The 17,471-nt window shown below is 37.5% G+C and overlaps 2 protein-coding genes across 4 annotated transcripts in view; both read right to left on the reverse strand.

Moving 5' to 3' along the window:
• LOC110972630 (GTPase IMAP family member 8-like) overlaps positions 1 to 208 on the reverse strand; it is a 79,118-nt gene extending 78,910 nt beyond the window's left edge. Inside the window, exon 1 of one of the 3 annotated variants that reach the window (XM_051951242.1) lies at positions 58 to 207. The gene's annotated coding sequence lies outside the window, so the exon portion shown is untranslated. Of the gene's footprint in view, positions 1 to 57 lie in introns of all 3 variants that reach the window. The other 2 variants (XM_051951244.1, XM_051951243.1) reach the window with 2 other exon arrangements.
• Positions 209 to 1,345: 1,137 nt separating this feature from the next.
• On the reverse strand, positions 1,346 to 16,094 carry slc2a8 (solute carrier family 2 member 8). Its single transcript, XM_022218738.2, has 10 exons — positions 15,773 to 16,094; positions 12,866 to 13,028; positions 9,318 to 9,524; positions 8,179 to 8,278; positions 6,421 to 6,632; positions 6,195 to 6,344; positions 5,667 to 5,775; positions 5,468 to 5,590; positions 4,905 to 5,050; positions 1,346 to 4,833 (listed from the first exon to the last, which is right to left on the reverse strand). The coding sequence occupies exons 1-10, from the start codon at positions 15,865 to 15,867 to the stop codon at positions 4,687 to 4,689; spliced, it is 1,452 nt and encodes a 483-aa protein (XP_022074430.1). The 5' UTR covers positions 15,868 to 16,094; the 3' UTR covers positions 1,346 to 4,686.
• Between the last annotated feature and the right edge of the window lie 1,377 nt (positions 16,095 to 17,471).

Below are 17,471 nucleotides of genomic sequence, written 5' to 3' on the forward strand. Positions count from 1 at the left end.
GAATTTCTGTCTTTTTCGCTGATTACAGAGCAGCAAAATGACGTGAAACAAACTCACCTGACGATCATTAGTGATCACCTTCTCATCGATCTGATTCCTCCTGATCGATAGACGCTGCTTCTTTTATTGCGGTAACGTTTAGTTTTAGTTGCTGCGACATCTCAGTGCAGGAACGGAATGAGAGCTGATTTCGAAATGATTTATGATCAGGTACACCCGAGTCTTTCCAAAGAGGTGTGACCACGAAGCCCGAAGCACAACTTCGGTAATTTCCGGAATATCCGAACCTTTCCGAAGATAGATAGATAGATAGATAGATAGATAGATAGATAGATAGATAGATAGATAGATGTAAAATATATGTTTTTATACCAATATAATATGCATCCTACAAATACACTCAAGTGAACTAATTTACACCAGAGTGCAGCTTTTTAATTTTTATTTTTTCTTCTGATACCGTTTAATTATTCTTAAATGATTTATAATTTGAAGGACCTGCAGGACAAAAGTGATAACTTTTCTATATTATCATTGACATTTAAATTTTAAACAATTTTGAATAAACATAATTTCAAACAACAGGGATAGTAGTACCTACGAATTAAAGCTAGCTTAACAAATTCAGCTAGTTAGCTAGAACTACAGAAAGCGGTTACAGAATTACATTATAAATATAACATGAAGTCATCTCGTTATGCAGAGGTACAGAAAGATAACACAGCACATTGTAAATATTAAGTCAGCTAGTTAGCTAGTGCTACAAGAAGATATAATAGCATAACAGTGTAAGCCTGACATAAAGTCAGCTAGCTAGGCTATAGAAAAATATAGCATAACATATTAGATCAACATTAATTCAGCTAGGTAGCTATTCTTACAGCAAGTTAATATGGCATAACAATTTCAGTCTAACATAAAGACATAAGTAGTGCCGCAGAGAGACAACATAGCAAAATGTTTTATGTTTAACATAAAGTCAGATAGTTAGCAAGCCAGTGTTACAGAAGTTCTTACCAGTAAAGAAGTTTTTACGGTTATGTTCTTCAGAAGAAACAAGGGAGGCTTATTTTAGCCGTTAGCACACTCTTACCTCAAAACCACTTCTTTTGGTTACAGTAGGATTTTAAATTTCACCAAAAGGACTTGAAATGAAATTGACTCGATATTAACATTTGATCTGTTTTCTATTTCAACCGTCCACAGATGCTAATGTCGTTTTTATTTTAACACACACCTGTTATTTGCAGTCAGAGCTGTTGCCAGTGACTTCAGTGGCTCCATGCAGCTGTTCAACACCTGCATTACATGGAAGCTGGAATTTAAATAACAATAAAACTGAAGATCCTTTGGTAAGAAATGATTTTATTCAGAGACAGTTTATGACACAATTCAGTTTCACAGTGGACAAACCGAGACGTCTGAGCCTGGTCAGACTAAATTTAGAGTAAATCTGCAAAGTATATACAAATTATCAACATCCACCCAACAGAAATAGGGTTTGAAGAGTCGTTTCATAGCTTCATTGATCTTAAAAAAATAAAACAAAAAAACAAACCCCTGACAGTTATTTATTCCCGCAGAGAGAACAAGTGAAGAAAAAAACCCTGAAAATCGTACAAATTGAAAAGAAGGATAAGGAAAGAGTTCAGTTTTCATGACTTATTGAGTTTAAAGTCTAGTATCATCATTATCTCAATGTTTCCTGTAAGAAAAAAATTACTAAAAACATTACAAAACGCACATTTATTCTATGCAGCTCACTGCTGGTCGTCTAATAATAAATGTTTCTAAAAAATAGTGTCACAGACTGTGTTTAGTTTCACTTCCCTGATGATGTAAACGTTAACTGAGTGTAAACTGCACACTCCAGTCACTTCATCATGATTCACTTCTGGTTATAAAAGTCAGATTTAGAACAAGAAAAATTTGTTTTTTTATAAAGTCTCTGCACTTCTCTACCCGCTTCTTTAAAACGGGAATTAAAGTGAAATAATTTTGGCACAAGAACTTCGATTATGTGGTTTTAAGAAACGTGGAGATATTCAAACAGTAAAAACACACATCTGTGTGGTGTGTTTATAAACTACAGAGCAGTGGTGTCCAACACGAGGCCCATGGGCCAAAACCGGCCCTCAAAGTGTAAAAACTACAGAGAAGACATTAACTGTAAATTTGTAAAACTACAAATTTAAAATAGTTTTTAGACCATGATAATTGTTTTGTCATTTTGTGTCTCATTTGTGTAATATTTTGTTTTGTTTTTGTCGTTTTGCTTCTTGTTTTTTGTCGCCTGTCTATTTTTTGTCAGATTTTTTCTTTCATTTAATTTCATTTCTTCTTTTTTGTCATTTTGCATCTCTTTTTTGTAATATTTTGTCGTGTTTTTTTTGCTTTTTTGTTTGACTTTTGTTGTTGCTTTGTAATTTTTTTGTCAAATTTTTTGTCCCCTTTTTCTGAATTTCATGTTGTTTATCATTTTTTTTGTCATTTTGTGTCTCATGTTTGTCTTGTTTTGTCTGACTTTTGTCTTTGGTCTCATGTTTTTGTCTTGCTTGTCTTTTGTCTTATGTTTGACATTTGCTATATTCATTGTTTTGTGTATCGTTTTTGTCGTTTTGTGTTGTCGACTTTTTGTCATTTTGTTTCTCGTAGTCATTTTTGTTGTTTTGTAAATTGTTTGTTAAATTTTTGGTCTTTTTTTGTTTTGTTTCATCTCGTTTGTCTCCTTTTTGTAGTTTGATGTCTTATTTTTGTAATATTTTGTGTTTTTTTGTTGCTTGTCGGCTGACTTTAGTTGTTTTGATCATAAAGTAAAACAGTACACAGATACCGTACCATACTTTTTTGCACTCAAACAAAGGAAATATTTGGAGTTGTGGTTATTTACAGGTTATTATTCTATTATTTTACTGGTCACTTTAGATCATATTGGGCTGAATAAAATGAGTTTGACACCGCTGCTTTAGAGCTTCTATTAAAACTGTAAAAGTGGTTTTTAGCTGCACTGACTGCTGAGGTCTGAGGTGAAGTGCAGCAGAGCGGCCAGCAGGGGGCAGTAACCAGCCGTCACACTGATGACACCGACTTTTATCCACCACAGACCGAAGATTTCTTATGCTTTAATCCTTTGTGCTCATATTTAAGATGAACTTCAAAGAATCAGAACCTGAAGAAGTGAATTTATTGACCTCCTGCATTGATAAATTCTCTGATACTGAAGGTTTTTATAGAAACACATGAATTATATTCAATTATACAAATTAAATAGAATGAAGTTTTTATCATTTTAGAAAACAAGTACTTTTGGATAATTTATGCATTATTTTAGACAATTTTTCAGTTATTTCTTGACAGTTTTTAATTATTTGATGAAATTTGTGAATAATGTTGAAAAAAATTTTTTAGAAAATTTTTGAACTCTCTGGAGAGAGTTTAGGTAACTATGGAAACTGACTGTAATTTTGAAAAAAAATTGAGTAATTTAGGAAAATGTGTAAATAGTTTTGGATAATTTTTGTAATTTTGGACTTTTTTTTCCCAATTAATTTGTGAGTAATTTTAGCCATTGGTTTATATTTTGTAAAATTTAGGAGTAATTCAGGAAAATGTGTAACAGTGGACATTTTTTGTCACTTTCATTTTTATCTAGGAATTTTGGACCAATTTTAAAGTGTTCTAGACAATTTTTGAGTCATTTAGGAAAATCTGAAAGTAATTTTGGACAATTTCTGACTCATTTTTTGACAAATTTTGAGTTATTCTGGATCATTTTTTAATAATTTATGCCATATTGGACATTTTGAATAATTCTAGACATGTTTTTGTGAGGGCTGCACAGTGGTTCAAATCCCGGCCTGGGATCTTTCTGCATGGAGTTTGCATGTTCTCCCTGTGCATGCGTGGGTTTTCTCCGGGTACTCCGGCTTCCTCCCACAGTCCAAAAACATGCTGAGGTTAATTGATGACTCTAAATTGTCCGTAGGTGTGAATGTGAGTGTGATTGTGTGTCTGTATATGTAGCCCTGTGACAGACTGGTGACCTGTCCAGGGTGTCCCCTGCCTTCACCCGAGTCAGCTGGGATAGACTCCAGCACCCCCCATGACCCTAGTGAGGATAAAGCGGTGGATAGAGAATGGATGAATGAAGTTGTAAGTAATTTTTGACAACTATTTGTCTTGTACGATGAATTTCAGACAATTTTTAAGGAAAATGTGTCACTAATATTTGATCATTTTTGTCATTTTGGGTCATTTTCAGTTAATTTGAGTCATTTAAAAAAATTGGCCATAATTGTGGATGTTTTCTAAGTAATTTAGAAAATAGTGTGTGTAGTTGTGTACATTTTTAGCATTTTGTACAATTTTTGAGTCATTTTATATGAATGTTCAGTGATTAAGGGTTTTTTAAAATCATCTTGGGCAGTTTATGTTATGTTGGACAATTTCCAACTACTTTTAGTCAATTTTTTGTCACGTAGGACAAACTGTGAGTCACTTTTGTCGCATTTTAAAGAACGAAGCACCAAACAGAATGACCGTCTTCCTTCCTCAAATTGGACCTCTTGCTGATCCGCTTTAGTTTCCAGAACCGTGGAACCAAACCGGTGGATTAAAAACATTTTAAAAACCTCACAACCTCCTTGGAGGACCAGCCGGTTTATAAAAGGGAGTTTCTCTTGGTCCTCATGGACCCGACGTGCCCCTGAACGTGGCCTCGATCTGCTCCAGCGTCTTCCCTTTGGTCTCCGGGACGAAGACAGCGGTGAAGACGATGTTGGCGGTGCAGACGGAGGCGAACAGCCAGAAGGTTCCGGCGCTGGTCAGGAGGTTCTGGAAGACGAGGAGAAGAATGAACATCTGACTGAGCCGGACTTCAGCTGAGCTTCCTGTCCAGAACTCACCATCATGTCCTGGAAGGTCTTGGTGACGATGAAGGCCATGCTCCAGTTGGTGAGGACGCAGACGGCGCTGGCAAAGCCTCGGACCTTCACGGGGAAAACCTCCGACATGATGAGCCACGGGATCGGACCCCAGCCCAGAGCGAAACCTGGAACCGGCAGCGGTTAGAAACGTTGGCAGGAGGAAGTTCATGGTGTTCTGGAGCATTTTAGACTCAACCTAGACTCAATGTGACTTATTTAAGACCTTTTTGTGAACAATTTTCAAACACTTTCAGAATTTTTTTGTAATTTTGCACAATTTCCTGGAAGAAATGGTCATTTTAGAGACAATCTAAGTCATTTTGGACAATTCTTTATTAATCGAAGAATATTTTTGAAATATTTTAGGCAAATTTTCAAAAATTTACGTATTTAGGTAATTTTGGAGAATGTGCTGAGAAATTATGGACAATTGGACACATAGTGACTCATTTTGGACCGGTCTGACATTTTTTTAGAGGTTAATATGAAAGTTTGAGTCATTGTGGACAGTGTTTGGGTAAACGTGAGCTGAAATGACCGACCTGCGATGAAGACGGCCGTGCTGGCCAGAGCTAACCAGGACAGGTCGCCCAGAGCTTCAGTCTTTTCAGACATCAGGTAGAAATAAACCCCGAAGGCCGTGGTGCTGATCGCCATGGCAGCACCTAGACGATTATTAAATGAGGTTAGGAAACTCTGACATGAAACAGGAAACTACAGAGATCTGAAGCAGATAAACACCTGAGATGATCAGCAGGACTTTCCTTCCAGCTTTGTCCATGATGAGAGCAGCGAAGGCCGTGAAGACCACCTGGATGACACCTACGATCACCGAGGCCAGGTCGCTCTCCTGGAGGCAGAAAATACTTCATAATACTACTACTACTACTAAGGTAAGACCAGATGTATTTTATTGGTCCTGGAGGAACTAAAACTAAAGCCTCTAGAACAGACCTCTGGTTCTGGTTTCTACTCGGTGTTTGATCACTTCCTGATAATTAAGGTGGGGATCGAACACTTTGTGTTATTTGTTATGTTGAAAGTGTAAATGATGGAAATAAAATCAAAATTTTTTTGACATATTATAAGGATTTCTCTTCCGTAATTTGATGCCTTTTGGAGATTTTTCTATCTTTCCTTGGCTTCTTTATGCACATTAATACAAATTTTACCCCACTGTAAATCCATACTTAAAGCTGCACTGGACTAAAATAAAAAAGATAGAAATGAGAGTAAGAAGTCCAGTATTAGCAGCATTAGTACTATTACCTTAAAATGCGCCTGCTCAAAGATGCTCTCGGCGTAGAACATGATGGCGTTGATCCCCGACATCTGCTGGAAGATCATCAGCATGATGGCGATCATCAGCGGCTTGTAGACTCCGGGGTCCTTCAGGTCGGACATCCGGAAGCTGGAGCCCTGACAGGAAGTAGAAACACGTCCGCATTGAAGACGACTCCTTAAAGACGCAGGACCCAGGAGTCGCTCTGCTCACCTGGTGGTCGCAGGCCTCCTCGATGCGAGCGCATTCCCACTCCACCGGGGCGTCGGGGCCTCGCAGGAACCTCAGCGCCTCCTCGGCCTCTCGCCTCTTCCCCTGAGACAGCAGGAAGCGAGGCGTCTCCGGCATGAAGACCATCAGCAGGATGAGCAGTGCTGGAGGGATGGAGCTGCAGATGGCCAGCCAGCGCCAGTCCACAAATAAACCTGGAACAGTAGTACGATTACTACTAATACTACTAGTACTGTTACTACAGATGGCCAACCAGCGCCATTCCACAAATAAACCTGGAACAGTAGTACTATTACTACTAATACTACTAGTACTGTTACTACAGATGGCCAGCCAGCGCCAGTCCACAAATAAACCTGGAACAGTAGTACTATTACTACTAATACTACTAGTACTGTTACTACAGATAGCCAGCCAGCGCCAGTCCACAAATAAACCTGGAACAGTAGTACTATTACTACTAATACTACTAGTACTGTTACTACAGATAGCCAGCCAGCGCCAGTCCACAAATAAACCTGGAACAGTAGTACTATTACTACTAATACTACTAGTACTGTTACTACAGATAGCCAGCCAGCGCCAGTCCACAAATAAACCTGGAACAGTAGTACTATTACTACTAATACTACTAGTACTGTTACTACAGATGGCCAGCCAGCGCCAGTCCACAAATAAACCTGGAACAGTAGTACTATTACTACTAATACTACTAGTACTGTTACTACAGATAGCCAGCCAGCGCCAGTCCACAAATAAACCTGGAACAGTAGTACTATTACTACTAATACTACTAGTACTGTTACTACAGATAGCCAGCCAGCGCCAGTCCACAAATAAACCTGGAACAGTAGTACTATTACTACTAATACTACTAGTACTGTTACTACAGATAGCCAGCCAGCGCCAGTCCACAAATTTAACATATGTGAGTCACTTTTGAGAATTTTAATCATTTTTTTAAAATGTTTTTTGTTGTTTTAGAGACATTGGAGTCCAGTTTTGAGTCTCTGCTCATCATCAGTAGAAAGATGTTTCTCCATGCTGAATGTATCTCCAACAACTATCTCCTCTGTTCACTGTTTCTGAGCCATGCTGACTTTGTTTTATAACTCTCAGTCTAAAATTGTCCAAAATGATTTGCTTGAAAACTGTTTGAAATGACAATTTGGAGTCCCTCAGGTGTTACCAACTCTGGAAAAAATGGACACTCCAGCGACTATTTTGTGTCTTGATTTTTGTTGTTTCATGTCTCATAAACAGAAAACGCAGTTCTGCTCTAAAGCTGCCGCTCAGCTGCTGCAGCATCAACAGACAAAGTTCTTTATCTGCAGCTGGAGTCGTTCAAACCTGCTCTCTCTCTAAGTCACAGCCTTTTGCAGAACTTTGACACAATTCAAACAACAAGCAAACAAACCAGCCCTTATCGTGGAAACCTGAGCGGCATGCAGCTAACGAGATTAGCGACGAAGACGCAGCAGAAAAGTCTGATCACATCACATGACGGCCAATTATCTGCACCTCACGGGAGCTTTAGAGCGGTTCAGTAACCTCAGAGTGAACTCTTCAAACAGAGTCTGGAAGCAAACGGTCAGAAAACCTCAGTGAGATAAAGAGTTACGTCACAGAAAACTCTCTCAATGATTCACAGCCTGCTAACTGAAAACACATCTGGCGTACTAAACATCACTGAATGAGGATTTTAGGATGCCGTAAAAGAAGAATAAAGACTTCACGTACCTGCCAGGTAAACTCCCATGATGCCGAGCACCACCATGAGCTGCACACAGGAGCCCAGCAACCCTCGGACTCGCTCATGGGCCATTTCAGAAATATAGACCTGTGTGCAGAGAGAAAAACATGAAAATACGCCAAAATAATACCATTTTAATCCACAGAAAAAACCTTAAATGAAGCTAAACAACTAACATAATAATAGAACTCATCAAAAATTTAATTCTGTGACTAATGCTGCTTGAAATAGTGGAAAAAAAACGGATTAAAATCCCAGTTACCAGCATCCAAAACGGTGTCTTTTTAGCCGTTTCTTTGCTCCTGTAACATTTTTCTTCACTGTGGTTCATTTTTCACTGTTTGTGTCTAAATTTGTTACACATCTGGGACATGTTTGCCTCTTTACAGTCACTTTGTGTCTAACTTTTGGCAAATTCAGTGTCGTTTGGGCGTTTTTCTGTTTTTTTTTCATCTTCTCTCAAAAATCTTGTCCTGTTTCTGTCACTTTGCACCTCGTTGGTGTCATTTAGTGTCTTGGTTCTGTCTTTTCATGACTCTTCTGTGTTGTTTTGTCTCCACATACTACAGATATTTAACTATTTCCACGTTTCCAGCCTGTCCAGACTTTTCCTCTCTCCTCTGTTCATCATCAGTAGAAAGATGTTTCTCCATGTTGGATGGATCTCCAACAACTTCCTCCTCTGTTCTCTGTTTCTGAGCCATGCTGACTTTATTTCATTCATCCAGTAGCTTTGATTTTCCTCTCAGTCTCTCTCGTTGTCTTTGTTTTGTGTCTTGTGTCATTTTGCATATGTTTTTATCATTACGTGTCTTATTTTCTCTTGTATTTATCGTTTTGTGTCTCGTTTAAGGAGCTTAAATCTGAGAATTTACACTTTTTGTCTTGGGAAAAAAAACAGTTGAACGGATTAACCGATGATCAAAATCAATGAATAGCTGCACTTTTGCTTGAAAACATTTAAAAACGCGCCAACTTTCCTCTAAAAACACCACTAATAAATGAGTGAAGGGACGCGATTATTGATCAGATTCAGAGGAATCAAACACCGGCTTTTTGAAGTTTTTAGATGTTTAATTTGTGTCTTTATTTGCCGCAGAGTTTCAGAATAACGGATGCTCGTTACCGGGACGACCAGCGACGTGACTCCGCTGGCGACGCCGGTCAGAACCCGGCCGACGTGAAGCATCCAAACGTTCTGCGCCGCGATGATGACGGTGAAGCCGAAGACGAAGGGCAGCGAGCACAACATCAGGCTGAGCTTCCTGCCGATCTTCTCCACCAACCAGCCGCCCAGCAGGCCGCCGAACGCCGCTCCCACCGTCACGATGGACTGAAGAGCAAGAAAACACCACAATCTCACACTTTCATTCATCATTTACACCGTACTACACCAATTCTACCGCTCCAATTTACACCCCTTGTCAAAAGTTTTAGGACGCTTTCTCATTCATTTGAATGAGAAAGCGTCCTAAAACTTTTGACAGGGGGTGTATCCAGAAACAACGACTAGAATGATAAATTATCACCATCTGCAAAGAGATACTTATAATATCCTAATTTTTGTATTTATTCTTAGTGGTTTTATTATTTTATTACACAATTTTAAGCTTTATTAAATCATTATTTTATTATTTATTCATTTTTTAAGACAGATGACACGATAAAAATTATGGAGCGATAGGAGTGCCAAATCAAAATATAAATAAATAAATAAATAAATAAATGTGGAAATATAAAGAGAAATAAATAATTAAATAAATAAATAAATGTGGAAATATAAAGAGAAATAAATAAATAAATAAATAAAAAGGAAAATTTTGTCTTTGCTTTTACCTTTTCTGTTTTTTCCTTTTATTTATTTATTTATTTATTTCTCTTTATATTTCCACATTTATTTATTTAATTATTTATTTCTCTTTATATTTCCACATTTATTTATTTAATTATTTATTTATTTATTTCCCTTTATATTTCCTCAGTCCACCAAGAAAAGGAAAAATGCAAATCAGTTTGCTCTGGGCGGGGATTCTGAACACAGGAGTCCTGCCTGACACCAGCTCCCAGCACGGCTGAAGTGAAGCCATGTCACCGTTGAGCTTCGGCTGATTCTGCCACTGATAAGTAAATAAACATTAATTTACCGAATTAGCAGCGTCCTTTCAGTGTCTGATGGCAGAATCAGCCGAAGTTCCACGGTGACACGGCTTCACTTCAGCCGTGGTCGGAGCTGGCGTCAGGACAGAAGCCTGTGTGCGGGTACGACTCCCCACCCTGAAAAGGAAGCCCCGCCCAGAGCAAACTGATTTGCATTTTTCTATTTCATGGTGTCAGGCCATTATGAAATAACCACCAAGAAATAAAATGCAAATCAGTTTGCTTTCACTTGGTGGACTGAGCTGTCAATCAAATGGCTCTAGGCGGGGCTTCCTCGTCGTTCCTGATCACAGGCATATGAAGAGTAGACACGACACGCCCCTCTGAGCGGCCTGTGATCAGGAACGACGAGGAAGCCCCGCCTAGAGCCATTTGATTGACAGCTCAGTCCACCAAGTGAAAGCAAACTGATTTGCATTTTATTTCTTGGTGGTTATTTCATAATGGCCTGACACCATGAAATAGAAAAATGCAAATCAGTTTGCTCTGGGCGGGGCTTCCTTTTCAGGGTGGGGAGTCGTACCCGCACACAGGTTTCTGTCCTGACGCCAGCTCTGATCACGGCTGAAGTGAAGCCGTGTCACCGTGGAACTTTGGCTGATTCTGCCATCAGACACTGAAAGGACGCTGCTAATTCGGTAAATTAATGTTTATTTTCTTATCAGTGGCAGAATAAGCCGAAGCTCAACGGTGACATGGCTTCACTTCAGCCGTGCTGGGAGCTGGTGTCAGGCAGGACTCCTGTGTTCAGAATCCCCGCCCAGAGCAAACTGATTTGCATTTTTCCTTTTCTTGGTGGACTGAGGAAATATAAAGGGAAATAAATAAATAATTAAATAAATAAATAAATGTGGAAATATAAAGAGAAATAAATAATTAAATAAATAAATGTGGAAATATAAAGAGAAATAAATAAATAAAAGGAACAAACAGAAAAGGTAAAAGCAAAGACAAAATTTTCCTTTTTATTTATTTATTTCTCTTTATATTTCCACATTTATTTATTTATTTATTTATTTCTCTTTATATTTCCACATTTATTTATTTATTTGTTTATTTATTTATTTCTCTTTATATTTCCACATTTATTTATTTAATTATTTATTTCTCTTTATATTTCCACATTTATTTATTTATTTATTTATTTATTTATATTTTGATTTGGCACTCCTATTGCTCCATGTGTCAAATAAATTGAAAAATAAAAGAAAATAAATATAAAATAATAAGAAACAAGAGAAAACACTGCAACTTGTCACATAAAATAAATATAAAATATTAAAATATCAGGACCATTGGGATAGACCACGGAAATTTTGAATATTCATAAAAAAATTTAATGTCGTAATTTTTTATTAGTGTGTTTATTGTTTTATATAATGTGTAAATCCATTTGTAAAATAAAACTTAATGTATTATAAAAAAATCAAAGCAGAAAACAGGATCATAATGTGAAAAATCACTTGGAAAAAAATTAATGAAATGTAAATATTAACAAACAAAAAAACAGAACAACTTGTAATGTCAAACACAAAAATAAAAACATATATAAAATACGAAAACATTGGGGCTACTAATATCAACTAAAAGGACTGTAACTATTTTCTTAATTTGTTAATTTATTATTAGTGGGTTTATTATTTAATTATTAATTTTTTTAAAGAAAATTTGAATAAACGAGACAAAACAGGGTAAGAACTGGAAAGATCAAATATTATATTAAATATAAAACATTAAACATTGGAACCACTGTTCTTTCTTAAATCTTATTTTTTTATTCATTCTAGTTGAATTAGATTTAAACACATCTGTTTACATTTTACACTGATGATTCTGTCAGGACCGTTTAAATTAAATTACGCTCTTTTTACCACATCATCTTCCCGTACTTTGATTGGTTTAAACTGAGTGTGAACTTCATGCACTTTATTGTTCACTCAGAAGTGTCCATAAAGCAATAAAAAGGTTGTAAAAAGTGGTGAATGTGCTTGTTTAAAGTGCACATTCAGTATATTATTGACCCACACAGTTTCATCTTACAGTCTGAGGTGCAAACACACTTTCACTCCCGTTCTCCTTATCTTAACATATCAGTATCCACGCTTTAAAGTCATCCTGATCTTTAATTTTTATTCGAATTTGACTTCTTGATTTTGGGAGATGACTACACGCTGCAGTAAATATGATCTGCCTGTATAAAGGAGCTGAGTGTTTTTAATTTTACTGCATTTATTTGTTGTTTCTGACCATCTAATAAACAAAAATGTTTATTAAATTTGTATAAAAACTAACCAAATTGCAACTTTTATTACTCAGCTGCTGTTTATTTTCCTTTGAAGACGCCAAAACTGCCTCTATGCAGGAAAAAAACAACTTCTGTCACTTTGAGAGCTCAGTTCCTGATTATATCATCACGTTCCGACCTCCAGTGAACCCAAGAGGATATGTTTAGACGACATGTGATGATGTAAAACTGCAGAACACACACAAATTCTGCCAGATCAACTCAAGTCTCACCCCGAACCAGGAGGCCTGGACGTCATCCAGCCTGAGCCGAGGGTCGTCGATGCTGGAGAGTTCTGGGATGGCCGGAGAGCTGTAGCCCAACACGAAGCCGAAGCTCAGCGGGCCCAGAACCGACACGAAGGAGGCCAAATACAGGTTCTTGTTCTTCACTTTACTGTGGAGTTAAAGGGAAACAGAGCAGAGTCACATTTAGAGCAATGTCAGGTTCTGTGATAAACAGAAGAATCATCAGCGAAGAAACTGACATGAAGACGAAGTGCTGCAGTCTGTATAACCACACCTGTATATTTGTGACAAACTTCTTCATTATAATGTTCATATTTTAACGTTTTCTCTCTGCCGTTATGTTTTCTCTACTACATCGTCGCCCCGACTGGTCGAGGCAGACGGCTGTCTTCCCACAGCCTCGTTCTGTTGAAGGTTTCTCACTGAGAATCCAAAGGAAATGTGGGGATTTGTTGGGTTTTTTTACTATAATTTTGCAAACTTTACGATACGACATGCCTCGAGATGACTTACGCTGTGAATTGTTGCCATATAAATAAAACTGAAGTGATTTAATACAGAGAATGATGGACTAAAACTGGAAATTGTTTGTTGGAAAGTCAGATTTGGATGCAACAAACCTTTAAATTACATGTAATGTGCTTGAAAAGAAAGGAGCATTTTTGGTAAAAAAATAAATAAAAATCATCACAACACGCAATTGGGTAAAAATAACCCTTCATTACTGGATGTACTCGGATTGAAAGCAGTATGTTCAGTGGATTGCACTGAAGTACCATAAGTACTTCGACAGAAAGTGGTATTTAGGTGGAATAAACCTCTAAAACCATAACTTGCTTGTGAGAAAGTCCCATTTGAAAGTGTTAAACCTTCAAAACAAACTGTCCTTGGAGAAAAAGTCGTGCTTCAGGTGATATAAACTGTTTAAACTACAAAAACATGGACAAAAAGTAGCATTTTGGGTAGAATTAATCACTAAATAACAAGCTGCTTGCTCGAAAAGGACTGTTTGGCTGGAATAAACCCTTCATACTAAAAGTACTTGGACAGGAAGTAGTCATTTGGAAGGAATACTTCTTTAAAACTAGATGTACTTTGATGGAAACAGTATTTCTGATGGAATGAACCTCTAAAACCAGGAGATATCTGTTAGACCAGTGGTCCCCAAACTACGGCCCGCCTCCACATTTGCCCCGGCCCCCTGAACAACACCAGAGACACATTCATTTTTTATGTTGTTTTCAGTCGGGCCACGCGATCGAGACTAATACACGCATAGAACGTGACATTCTACTGGAACCTACAAAAGGTCCAGTGTTTCCTCTAGGACTTTTTTCTGTAGGCGGCAGGCTCCCCGCTCGGCCCCCGCACACACACACACACACACACACACACACACACACACACACACACACACACACACACACACACACACACAAACAGTAGATACTGAGAGCACCACAGTTATCTGTAGTTTACCTTAGTAGTCGCAAGTACCCGACATGGTGTAAGACTGCTGTGAAGGTGGAGACGTGCGGCGTTGGAGTATTTGCAACGATTTAAAAAAACCAAAAACAAATTAAAGGAGCAGTGCTGCCGCCACAGAGTGAATGTAACAGACACCCTGGGATTAAAAGGAAGGAACACAAGACCTTTGAGACACTGCTCACATGAGTCATTTAAGTCAGAGATTCTGCTCTGACAACTAAGCTGAACTTTTCCCTGTTAAGATTGTGCACGGCTCAACAGAAAATTAATGTTCCATGGACTTTTTTTTCTGTGAAGAACCCAGAGAGGGTAATTTGGTGATTATTTATTTCATAAATAGTGTTATTATATATTTCCTGACTTTTTTTTCTGTGAAGATCCCGGAAAGGCTTATTAATATTTGGTTATGTGTGGCTTTCTGGGGAACAATGTTTTAGGCACCCCTGCGATCGTCACACTTTTTCTGTTACAAACTGACCCCGGCCCCCCACCAGAGAAGGGAAAAGTTATGTGGCCTTCACAGGAAAAAGTTTGGGGAGCCCTGTGTTAGACCGTCCTGTTTGGATGGAATAAATCCTTAAAACTCCATGTACTTGGACAGAAAGCAACATTTTCAGTGGAATAAACCTTTCAAACTGTTAATAGCTGCACAGAAAGTTGTGTTTTGAGTGTAACTGACCTTTAAAACATGAACCTGTTCATAACAAAGCATATTTAATGGCGTCTCGTGTTGTTTTAAATCGAGCACACAAATATCAAAACAAGGTTTTACAGCATAATATCTGCTGGAAAAATGCATAATTATGGTTTTTATTTCCATGTTTTTACTTGATTACTTTATTACAATATCACAACACCCAACAGTGTAAAACATAACGTCTAAATAAACGAGTAGAATGAAGTTTCTCATATTTTTCTGTTTCCTGTTTGTGTCAAACCTTAAGTACGTCTTCAGAAACACCTTCACTGTTCCTCACTATTAGAAGCTGTTGGTTGTTTTGACGTTTTCCGTACATTTCATCCCACAAAAATCTACTTTTTAACACTTAAATGTCCTCTTAATTCAACATTTTCTCACATTATTCACAAACAGTTGCTTAAAAAGTCTTAAAATTTACTAAACATCCAATAAATATAAAATAATTTGATATATTATAGTCCTCATGATATCCCACATTATCCTAATGGGTATTTTAGTACTACTTGTACTGGATATAATGCAGTATTTTATGAGTTGTCCTACATTTCTGCTCAGTAAAAACACTGTAATGTTTCAGAATATTCTGTTTTTGGACCACTTTGCTCTGAATAAACTACATATGAGCCCTTGTGTGCAGTAGCACCTGTGTACCTCCACATGTAGTACCCTCTGTACTGCAGTATTTGTATTTGCATACTTCTGACCTCATATAAGCCTCCTGCTCCGACATGAGCCCAGTGGGATCTTCTTTTCGGTCCTCCGGGTCCAGCAGCCTCCTCCTCTCCTCCTGGACGTCCATTCTGGGAGCTGGAGGGTTCCTCAGGGTTCCTCGGGGTTCTTCGGGGTTCTGGTCTCACATCAGACCGGAAGAAACCGTCAGAATAAAACCTGCTGTCGGACCAGCCGAGCAGCTCCACCTGAAAATAAAAGCAGAACTCTACAGAACCACAAACATCGCCGGAGCTTCGAGCTTCCCTGTCCGTCCACCGGTAGCGACAACTTGCTTTGTCAACATTCAAGTCAGCTGATCGGCGTGTGCGCCTCACACTTCCTGTTTGGTCTGGGCTTTTCACAGTAAAAGCTTGCAAGTTTCAGCCCCACAGTTGGAGGATCCTTGTTTTTGTTTTTTAAGAGGAGGAGACAGTCCACAGACACTGGAAAATAAATAAATAAATAATTCCACACAGCTTTAGGTGGAGTAAACATTTTAAAACGTAATTTGTTAGTTAGAAAGCAATATTTAGAGTGGGAAAAAGCTGTACAGATATAAATACTTGTACAACAATTTGTATTTGGGGTTGAGTAAAATCCTAAAATCATAAATTGTTTACTAGAAAGTCAGATTTGGATGCAATAAATCTTAAAAATTGTAAATATTTGTAAAGAAAGTAGCCTTTTGGGATGGAAAAAAACAATAAACTAACAACACTTGAACAAAAAGTCATATTTTGACCCCTAAAATCATAAGTTATTTGTTAGAAAGTCATATTTGGATGGAATATACCTTTAAAACTACAATTACTTGGACAGAAAACAATATTTCTGGTGGGATAAATATTTAACACAATAAATACTGAGATATAAACTAGTATTTTGGGTAAAATAAACTTTTGAAACTATAAATACTTGTAGAATAATTTGTATTTTGGGGCGAGAAAATCTCTAAAATCATAAATTGTTTATGAAAAAGTCAGATTTGGTTGGAATAAAGCTTTGTAACTATATTTACTTGGACAGAAAGCGATATTTCGGGTGGAATGAATGTCTAAAACCACAGTTTTCAGTTAGAAAGTAATATTTGGATGGAAAAAACTTTTAATGGCATAAATACTTTGACAGAAAGCATTTTTTGGGTGGAATAAATCCTTCAAATCACAAGTACTTAGACAGAAAATAGCATTTTGAGTGAAATGAAGCATTAAACTTACAATTTGTACATTTGAGAGTATTATTCTGGGTGGAATAAACCTTTCAAACTACAACTACATGGGCAGAAAGCAATATTTGAAGTGGAATAAACTTTAAGCATTATAAATACTTGGACAGAAAGTTGTATTTTGGGTTTAATTAACGTTCAAAAGATTAATTCGTTCATAATAAAGCACATTTTGAGTTGAATAAACCTTTAGAACAACAAATACTTTGACAGAAAGTAGCATTTTTGGGTGAAACAAAGCAGAAGCGGACACAGAATAATGTTAAATTAACTCAAAACTCGTTCTAAACGGCAGATATGGTGTCTAACGTCCGTCCAACTCAATAAATCAGGTTTTAAAGACAATTTGGAGCTCACCTCTTTCACTATCAGCCAACAGGCTGAAAGTTAGCTAGTTAGCTTTAAGCCACAACGTAATGATTATGCGCTAATTGTGTGGACAGAATCAGAAACCCCAATCTTAATTC

This window comes from Acanthochromis polyacanthus, chromosome 7 (assembly GCF_021347895.1).
Source record: "Acanthochromis polyacanthus isolate Apoly-LR-REF ecotype Palm Island chromosome 7, KAUST_Apoly_ChrSc, whole genome shotgun sequence".
NCBI lineage: Eukaryota > Metazoa > Chordata > Actinopteri > Pomacentridae > Acanthochromis > Acanthochromis polyacanthus.